This window comes from Alexandromys fortis, unplaced genomic scaffold (assembly GCF_014885135.2).
Source record: "Alexandromys fortis isolate MF-2015 unplaced genomic scaffold, M_Fortis_MF-2015_v1.1 scaffold_28, whole genome shotgun sequence".
Classification (NCBI taxonomy): domain Eukaryota; kingdom Metazoa; phylum Chordata; class Mammalia; order Rodentia; family Cricetidae; genus Alexandromys; species Alexandromys fortis.
In genome coordinates this window covers 8,761,132-8,770,690 of record NW_026067901.1, presented here as the reverse complement: position 1 = coordinate 8,770,690, position 9,559 = coordinate 8,761,132, and the positions used below count along the sequence as shown (strand labels likewise).

Sequence of the window (9,559 nt, the reverse complement as noted above, 5' to 3'; positions counted from 1 at the left end):
CTATTTATGCTTTTGGAATTTGGGTGTGATCACGGAAGAGAGAGGCTTGTGGAGGGTGTAGAAATTATAGACTAAGATGAGTTCAAGGTTGTGCAATTCCTAATGAATCCTGAAACATTCTGGAGACTTCGCAGAGAAGCCACACACCATTGGCCATTCAGAAATTAAGAAACTGGTTGACCAGGTGTTGCTACTGATCATCTGAGTTCCCTTTGCTCTGTGATTTCCAGCCTTCACACTCTAGTGGCTCCTGCTCCCTTCAAAGCTAATTCTGAGTGGAGGCTCCCTATCCCTTCTCTAGCTTGTCGTCCATCACCACTTTGATCTCTCTGTTTCACAGCTGGCGCCTTTTCTGCCCTTTCTCTCTATACAGAACTCCTTAGTAAGCCCACGTTTCAAATTGGAGGTTGTCCATACTCTGAACAGAGCCAAGAGCAGTGGTTCAGTTGAAAGAACACAGCTTCAACTTCTTCCAGTACCCACCAATATCTCTGTTCAGGTTCTGCAGACTGTACTACACACAGAAAGTTCAGTGTTGACCTCTGGATTGTGGGCTCTGAATCCAGACCTCTTTTACATCATTTGAGCCAGTGTCATTGTCCTGGCCCCGTTAGCACTGTCAGGGAAATGACTGCCCTAGCCGGGGTCAGCAAATTTTAGGGAGAATTTTCCTTTGGTCCCATCAGCACCCAGTGGAGAACAGCTCCGAAGAGCTCTGATCAGCACCCACGGGTGGACAGCTCCCTCTGCCACCCTTTTGGAGATCTAGCGGGTTAGGAGGTCAGGCCGGCTGGCCAACCCCGTTCTGCTTTTCGGATTTCCTGGGACATGAATGCTGCTCCTAGGGCCTCACCCACCCCCACTAGCCGCCCACCTCCCAGGAGCACGGCACCACGTAGATAACTAGAAGTGCGCAGACCCGGGCCGCCACGGTCCTGGCTCCTGGGTCTGTCGCACCCATTTCCCCGGCATCTTTCTCGGCTCCTGCAGAAACCTTCGGTCTACGAGCTGTTTCCTGCTCCCACCTATCCCTTCTCGCCTGTTCCTCGCTCTGACCACGCAAGCCACACGCCAGCGTTCCCGGCCAGAACCTCACCACCATCATCATCACATCACCACCACCACCCCAACACCCCGCATCCCCCTCGGCTCGACCCCCATCCCCCCGCCCCCCTCAGGCCCCGCCCTGCGCCACTCCCTCCCCTCACCCCTGCAGCGCGGCTTGCTGCCGCGGTGTCCTGGCAGGGCGCTGAGGTGTGTCGCCGGCGGGTGTCGCAGGGCGTGTCACGAGGTGAGTGGGGAGACAGAGGCCGCGAGCCTGAGCATCAAGGGCGCGCGGTGCTCCTCACCCCTCCCCCTAGCTGCCGGCCGGCGGTTCCTGGGAAGATGGCGGATCGCGCGGAGATGTTTTCTCTCTCCACCTTCCACTCGCTGTCGCCTCCGGGCTGCAGGTACGCACTCGGCTGGGTCTCATCTTCAAGTAGGTCTCCTCAGCCTGCTACCCCACCCCATCGATTGCAGCTACTCAGGCCAGGGGCCTCTTTGGTTTGCAGGCCTCTGAGTGATGCTGCCCATCCCCCATCCTGGGCTCCGGGTCCCTCCGTGTTTGCTCCCTGTCGCGCAGACCCAATGGTACCCCCTCACACAGACACACACCTTTCCTGTTGGGATACCAAGCCGCACCCAGTCAGGACAGATGACCTGGCAAGGGTGGGGTCCCTAGACTGACCCTTTGAGGGATTTTAGGCAGGGTGCCCAGCACCTAGTCCGTTCTTGACAGTGTCCTTTTGGCCTTGTTGTGTCTCCTTCCAAGAGGCTAGGGCCTGGCCCCTAGTCCCCAGGCCTGCGGAGAGTGAAATCAAGCTTGAACCTCCCGGAGTGGGATGGGGGATGCTGGGGTGGGATGGGGGATGCTGGGGAGGATGCGGGATGCTGGGGTGGGAGGGGGCTGGACCTTTGGGTGTAGGCCTGCTTGGTAGGAGGGGGATGGGGACAGAAGCAGAGCAGCTGGACCCCTCCCTCTCCTTTTGTGGCAGCTTCAGCTCCCCCTCTCCCTGTTGGCTCAAGGTGTCTCCCTTGAGGCTAAAGATGTGTGACCCACAGGGACTGGGAGCTGAGCTGAGGAAGAGTAGGAGGGGTTTGGGGAGTGATGGCTGCTCTGGGCTCATTTGTTGTGATGAAGGAAGGGATGCAGGGGCGAGCAGTGCCTGGGGTCAAAATGGCATGGCTTTAGCCTAGGAGTTGGGGGCCCCGGGAGCTGGACATTTCCCACCAAAGTCCTCAGGATCAGCTCTCAGGCCGGGAGCCTAGGATTGATGGCTGTCTTACCCTGGCACCCTCTTCAGGCCTCCCCAGGACATAAGTCTGGAAGAATTTGATGATGAAGACCTGTCTGAGATCACCGACGACTGTGGACTGGGCCTTAGCTACGATTCAGACCACTGCGAGAAGGTGGGGAAAGGGTTGGGTGTGCAGAACTGGCCTAGAGAGTAGCTTCACCTAGGCTCGGCTTCCCTAGCACCCTGTGGGTTTAAGAGTGTCTGAGTTCAGCTTCCAAGCAGGAAAGCCTCTGCCCTTGCTAATAGCCCTTTGGCATTTGTCTTTCCTAACATATGGGAGGCCCTTCGGGGGCCTTCTCTGTCAGATCTCCCCGACATGGTGCCACAAAAGATAGGAGATGTGTGCCTTTGCCAGGGTACCTCTGTACTCAGATCGCTTCCCACAGTGGTTTAAACTCTCCGGTCCCCATCACAACTCAGCTTCTGGGTCTCTTTTTTCTGTCTGGTCTCCCTAAAATCTTTTCCATCCTGCCTCCTGGTTCTGTCTCTACATGTTTCCATTTTCATTTGCTCTGAGAAAATGCCATGTGCCAAGTGCAGGGGGCTTCTAGGTGTTGGGAGCAGAGACACACACACACACACGCACACGCACACACCAGCTTTCAGTTTAGCAGGGGAGAAATACAAGCGAGAGATAGTGATCACCCAATATGCCAGTGGCAGGATTCCAACTGGACACAGAGTGTGATCAGGGGGAAGGGATTCTAATCCGGACTGCAGGAATCAGGAAGACTTCTTAGAGGAAATGTCGCGCATAACCCCGAGGTTAGCAGGAAGCAGGCAGATGGGGGTAGGTAGGAGGGTGTGTGTGTGGAAGAGAAGAATCGCTGGAAGAAGGACTAACTGTGCCAAAGACCCTGGGTTTGGTACAAATTTGGTGAATCATCAGAGTGCAGGCTCTCCGTATTGATACATACTTTTGTTACTTATTGATGATGTTCCCGTGGGAGAGTACACCAGTACATAATGTGGAGGTGAAGCAGTCTGCTGTGTAAGACAGATCAAATCCATGAGTTGTGGGTTGTTAAAATACTGTCAAAGCAACAGACTGGCAGTGTCAGATATGATGCGGTTTGGGGATGGATAAAGCTGGAAGCTTACTTAGGGTTACTCTGAGAATGTCTCAGAAATTTGGGCCCTTCCTGGAAGTGCAGTGATCAATATGTATCTTAAGCAGATTATTTTTTTAAAACAAACAAACAAAAAAGAAAAGTTTCTATGTTGATGGGGCGAAGTGGAAAGAGCTCTTTAGTTTCCTGCTTCCCCCTCTTCTCATACCTGGGACTCCATGATACTGTTGTCCTCTGTCCCAGCCCTGTCTTGTCCCTCCTTCCTGCAGGACAGCCTCTCCCTGGGTCGCTCAGAGCAGCCACACCCTATCTGTTCCTTCCAAGATGATTTCCAGGAGTTTGAGATGATCGATGACAATGAGGAAGAGGAGGAAGAAGAGGACGAGGACGAGGAGGAAGAGGAGGAAGAAGGAGATGGGGAGGGTAAAGCAGGGGGAGGATGTGGTTCCGAGGCACTTGCTGGTGAGCCCCTTATTCCCTCCCCTTCCTTAGAGGAGCCCCACAAGCACCGACCCACCACTCTCCACCTGACTACACTCGGGGCCCAGGTGAGCTTCCTGATACCCACCACAGGCCCCGCCCTCTCTTGATTGCTGGGGTGGTCTTCAGTCACACCACTTTGTCCTCCTACCTAGGACTCCTTGAACAACAACAACAACGGTGGCTTTACATCCGCACCTCCATCCTCCTGGCAGGAGACAGTGCTGCGTTCGCCAGCCCAGGAGCCCCTTAAAGGTGAGGGATGGAGACCAGTAGAAGAGGGAGGGAAAGGGAGGAGTGGCTGGGTGCTGAAAGGAGGCCCCTCTCTTTCAGAGCTCCCAGCCCCTCTCATGCCGGCAGAAGAGGAGCCCCATGAGGTACGGTCTCTGGTCCACCCTGGCTGTGACTGTGAAGGGAACCAACCCCCAGAGCCACCATTGTCAGGTGGGGCCTCGCCTTCCTCGGATCCTGGGATTGAGGCTGACTTAAGAAGCCACTCCAGTGGAGGCCACGAGGGTCGGCGAAGCAGTCAAGAGCTCTCGTCACCAGGCTCGGACTCTGAGGATGCAGGTGGTGCACGCCTGGGGCGCATGATCTCGTCCATTTCGGAGACGGAGCTGGAGCTGAGCAGCGATGGTGGCAGCAGCAGCGGCCGCTCCTCACATCTCACCAACTCTATCGAGGAGGCTTCATCGCCCGCCTCAGAGCCAGAGCCTGAGCCTGAGCCATTGCATGAACCTCCCCGCCGCCCTGCCTTCCTACCTGTGGGCCCTGACGACACCAACAGCGAGTATGAGTCCGGCTCTGAGTCCGAGCCTGACCTCAGCGAGGACGCCGACTCGCCCTGGCTGCTCAGCAACCTGGTGAGCCGCATGATCTCTGAGGGATCCTCGCCCATTCGTTGCCCCGGGCAGTGCTTATCTCCTGCACCACGGCTGCCAGAAGAGGCTGTGTCACAGGCCAACCGGGTACCCCAGGACTGCCAAGACCCCGAGGCAGTAGCAGGGCCCCACGTGGAGTTGGTGGACATGGACACCCTCTGCGGGCCACCTCCGCCGGCCCCCGCAGCGCCTCGGCTTGGCCCTGCGCAGCCTGGGCCCTGCCTTTTCCTCAGTAACCCCACACGGGATACCATCACCCCGCTTTGGGCCACACCGGGCCGCACTGCCCGCCCTGGCCGCTCCTGCTCTGCTGCCTGCTCGGAGGAGGAGGACGAGGATGAAGAGGATGAGGAGGATGAGGACGATGCAGAGGACAGCGTGGTCCCTCCTGGTTCCAGGAGTACAGGCTCTACTGAGCCGCTGGATGCCTCGCTGGTGTATGACGCTGTTAAGTACACACTGGTAGTGGATGAGCACACGCAGCTGGAGCTGGTGAGCCTGCGGCGCTGTGCAGGCCTGGGCAACGACGACAGTGAAGAGGACAGCAGCTGCGAGGCCAGTGAGGAAGAGGCGGGAGCCACATTGCTAGGTGGTGACCAGCTGCCAGAGGATGATGCCTCTCCTGACAGTCCCGACCTCACCTTCTCCAAGAAGTTCCTCAATGTCTTTGTCAACAGTACATCTCGATCCTCCAGTGAGTGGGAAAGTGGTGGAAGGTGGGAGGGGGGCAGCAGAGGAAGCCACCATCCTGGCCCCAGGCCCTATCTTGTCCCCCAAAGTGCCCAGGAGGCCTTAAGTTCTAGAGGTGGTCAAGGCTGGACACTTCCTTTTTTCCTGGGACAATGAGCAGTGATCCTCCCCAAGGGACAGGGAAGCCAGCCCACAGCCGGGTGCACTTCCTCCCTTCCTTTCTTGACTTAGGATACCCAACAGTGTGGTGCAGGGAAGGGATTTGGCTCCAGCCCAAGGCCAGTCTTTAAACACTTCCTTTCTTTTCTCCCTGTAGTCGGAGTCCCTAACTCTCCCTATCTCTGCCCCTCTTGTGTGTCTCTCAGGCACTGAGTCCTTTGGTCTTTTTTCCTGTCTGGTCAACGGGGAGGAGAGAGAGCAGACACACCGGGCTGTCTTCAGGTACATCCACTCCCTCGCCCCTGGGGACCCCCAGCCCCAGCCTACAGATTGCTTAGGACGTTGCGGTCTGTGGCGTATCTGAGGCCTGCCTGGTCTCAGTCAGTCTCTCCCTGACCTCAGGTTCATCCCCCGGCATCCAGACGAGCTGGAACTAGATGTGGATGACCCGGTGCTCGTGGAAGCTGAAGAGGATGACTTTTGGTTTCGTGGCTTCAACATGCGCACCGGCGAGCGTGGCGTCTTCCCGGCCTTCTATGCCCACGCAGTGCCCGGTCCTGCCAAGGACCTGCTGGGTAAGATGCCACCTACAAAAGGAAGCTGCCACCACAGACCTTTCTCCTGTCTCACCCCCTGACTTTCCTCTCCCCAGGGAGCAAGCGGAGCCCTTGCTGGGTGGAGCGCTTTGATGTGCAGTTCTTGGGCTCTGTGGAAGTACCATGTCACCAGGGCAATGGCATCCTGTGTGCAGCCATGCAAAAGGTCAGTGTGGAGATGGTGGCGGGCACAGGCTGGGGGCCCACCTGGATGTCACCCCAGTCTACCACAGCACAGCTCCTGTGACTCAGTGGCCTCCAGCCTTGAAAGGGGATGTTACTGGACTGACTCTTAGGCCTGATTCAGAAGGCTATGCAGAAAGACCTAGGGCAGAGTGAAGCAGCTGTGCCCTTTACCTCTGGGCCTATTGATTGGTAGCGAGCACCTTGAATCCCAGCACTTGGGAGGCAGAGGCAGGCAGACCTCTGTGAGTTCAAGGCCAGCCTGGTCTATAGGCAGAGCAGCGAGTTCCAGGACTGGCTCCACAGCTACTGAGAAACCCTGTCTCAAAAAACCAAAAACCAAAACAAATAACAACAACAAACAAACAAAAAAATCAACCAACAAAATAAAAACCCAACTCTTATCACCTTCTCTTCCCTGGGAGTTCCTTATTCCCTCATTTATCCACTCAGTGGACAATTATCAGTACCTTCTGACCTGACACCCCCCTCCCCCGCACTCTCTGCCAAACAACCGAGGCTAATGGACCCTGAGGAGCAGCATAAATCAACTCAGTATCAGATAGCTCCTGCCAGGCTTTGGGGATCAGGCATAAGGTGGCTGGAAGTGTGGGCAGAGAAAAAGTTCTTGGCACCTGAACCAAGCAAGAGAAGCAGCCTGGTTGTGACAGAGGGAGGCAAGCTAGGTGCAGGGTGCAACTGACTTGTTCGTAGAGCAAAGATGGCCAAGGTCATCCTTTTGTCTTCCAGAATTGTCTCTGGGGCCCTGAGGTGCCAAGAGTATTCAGATAATCTAAAATGAACAGAGGCATGATGAAGAGAGAGAAAGAGAGCCCGTGATGGGTTCCTCAAGACCCTCCCTTCTCCTCTAACTTCTCCCTCAGATTGCCACAGCCCGGAAGCTAACAGTCCACCTGCGCCCTCCTGCCTCTTGCGATCTTGAGATTTCTCTGCGGGGGGTCAAGCTGAGTCTAAGTGGAGGAGGACCTGAGGTGGGAGTGTGATAGGCTGGGGACCAGAGGGAGGCTTGGAGATAGTGGTGGTGGGGCCCTTAAAGCCCAGGGAAATGGTGGGGCAGGGACGGCAAGGATGCGTGTAGTGGGCGTGGTCTCGGGCTCGGTTTTTAGCCAATGTGGGATGATTCTGCTCACCTCTGCTCTAGTTCCAGCGTTGCAGCCACTTCTTCCAGATGAAGAACATCTCATTCTGCGGCTGCCATCCCCGAAACAGCTGGTGAGGACTTCCCTGTTCTTCCTACATTCCTTCAAAGGCCGAGGGTCACCTGGTCTCCCATCCCCGCCTACCCTCAGGGCTCCAACTGCCCTGATATGGTGCCCAATCCATGCCAGTCAGTCTAGACACTGATCCACCTGCAGTTCTACAGGGGTGAATCAGAATCCATCCCAGTTCCACTGTAAGGAAGATTGGAATGGGTGGATGGTTAATTTGCATGACTATGGCTAGGTGTTGGCTGAGGAGTAAGTAACAGAGCGAGCCATGTTTGTATAAGGTTAGGGATTACGGGGTGTTAGGTATTCAGATCACAGATTGCCTCCCTTACCTCAGTGCTGCCACAGACTGACTGTGTACCCTTTGGCAAGACACTAACGCTCTCTATGCTTAGTCACTATGGTACACCTACCTCACAGGGCTATTGTGTGTGAATTAATATAAATGCTTTATTAGCATCTGCTAGATACGGGGCAGTGCATCTGACTGGTCACAGTTTGGGGGTGGGGTGGGATCTGGAGTCTCAAGCTGCTCGCCTGGATCGCAGTCGCTCTGAGTACTGATGGCGTGCCCAGGGCTAGGGCAGTGCCCTGACACCTCCTTTGTCAATGTCTCCCCAGCTATTTTGGCTTCATCACCAAACACCCGCTGCTAAGCCGCTTTGCCTGCCATGTCTTTGTGTCCCAGGAGTCTATGAGACCAGTGGCGCAGAGTGTGGGGTGAGTGGGAAGATGGAGCCAGAGCCCAGGGAGGGAGGATACGGGGCATGGAAAGGCTCAGGTGCATGGGAGAGGCATGGGTGCAGGTTGCTAGAAAGGGTGCTGTGGGGACATGGTTGCTAGCGACGCCAGTAGTGCATGGCTGGGAAGAACTAGGAGGCGCTCTGGGCTGAGCACGGTCCTCTCCCTCTTTGCAGCCGGGCCTTCCTGGAGTACTACCAGGAGCACCTGGCATTTGCCTGCCCCACAGAGGATATCTACCTGGAGTAGCACCCACCTCCCTCAGCTCCCTTCTACACAGCTCTGGGTATCTCAAGGCCACCGCGGCTTGAGCAAGGACTGGATTGGGGACATTTGGAACCTTACTTTGTGGGAGTCTCTGGGCTGGGAACTCTTATCCTTTATCCCCAGGTCATGGCTTTCGGGAGCTGTTGGGGAGAGGAGCCTCAGCAGCCATACCTTTCTTCTGAAGCATCTTTTCTCTCGTATCCTCCTTTGTCCCGTTCCTCCAACTACCTTCCCTCTGTCTCCCAACCTCTTTCTGTGCCTGTAGACCTCGCTCTTTGCTCTCTCTTTTGGAGGTAGAACTTGAGGGAGGGGAGTAGGCTCAAGGTAACTGATGAAGTCAGGTCCCCCATGGTTCCCTCCCGCCCGTCTCCTGTGATTTATAAATGAATTTTAATTTTTATAGTGAATCTCAAGGGATCATCCCGTCTTTGATCGCAGGAAGGGGTACCCTAGCCCCAACCACAAGGAGCTCAGGGGAAAGAGGGAGGGGTTTCTAAGAGAACCTTTGGGCAACGAGGTGGTTCTTGATGCTCACCCAAAGCCCCCAATGCTGCTAGGAAGAGGGCACCCTAAAGGGTGCTCCCAACAGGTCATCTGCTTTGCCGCTAACACCCCTGCAGTCCAGCGAGTGAGTATCTGCCCTGCGTACGCCACCTGCTGTGTACGTGGGCCCTGCCCACGGCCTCAATAAACTCTGCTTGGTGTGACCCTGGCTGTTTTTAAGGTGGTGCCCAGGTGGGGGTCTAAGTCTCAGGTCCCTGCCTGTGGCAAATGGAAACGGAGGATCCAGGGCGAGGGGGTTATGGGAACTGGGAGACGTCTTCAGTACTTCCTGAAGCCCTGCTGAGGGTGGGTAACTGCGCGCTGTGCTAGAGCCGTGTTGGAGGTGGCGTTCGGAGGTCCTCACAGATGTCTTCTCCAAAC

General features: G+C 56.0%; 1 protein-coding gene across 1 annotated transcript; it reads left to right on the top strand.

Moving 5' to 3' along the window:
* Positions 1-1,084: 1,084 nt before the first annotated feature.
* Positions 1,085-9,559, top strand: Mapk8ip2 (mitogen-activated protein kinase 8 interacting protein 2). Its single transcript, XM_050129949.1, has 12 exons — positions 1,085-1,451; positions 2,346-2,451; positions 3,679-3,957; positions 4,045-4,144; positions 4,223-5,464; positions 5,826-5,901; positions 6,022-6,194; positions 6,272-6,381; positions 7,283-7,390; positions 7,561-7,631; positions 8,249-8,347; positions 8,545-9,559. The coding sequence occupies exons 1-12, from the start codon at positions 1,387-1,389 to the stop codon at positions 8,615-8,617; spliced, it is 2,502 nt and encodes an 833-aa protein (XP_049985906.1). The 5' UTR covers positions 1,085-1,386; the 3' UTR covers positions 8,618-9,559.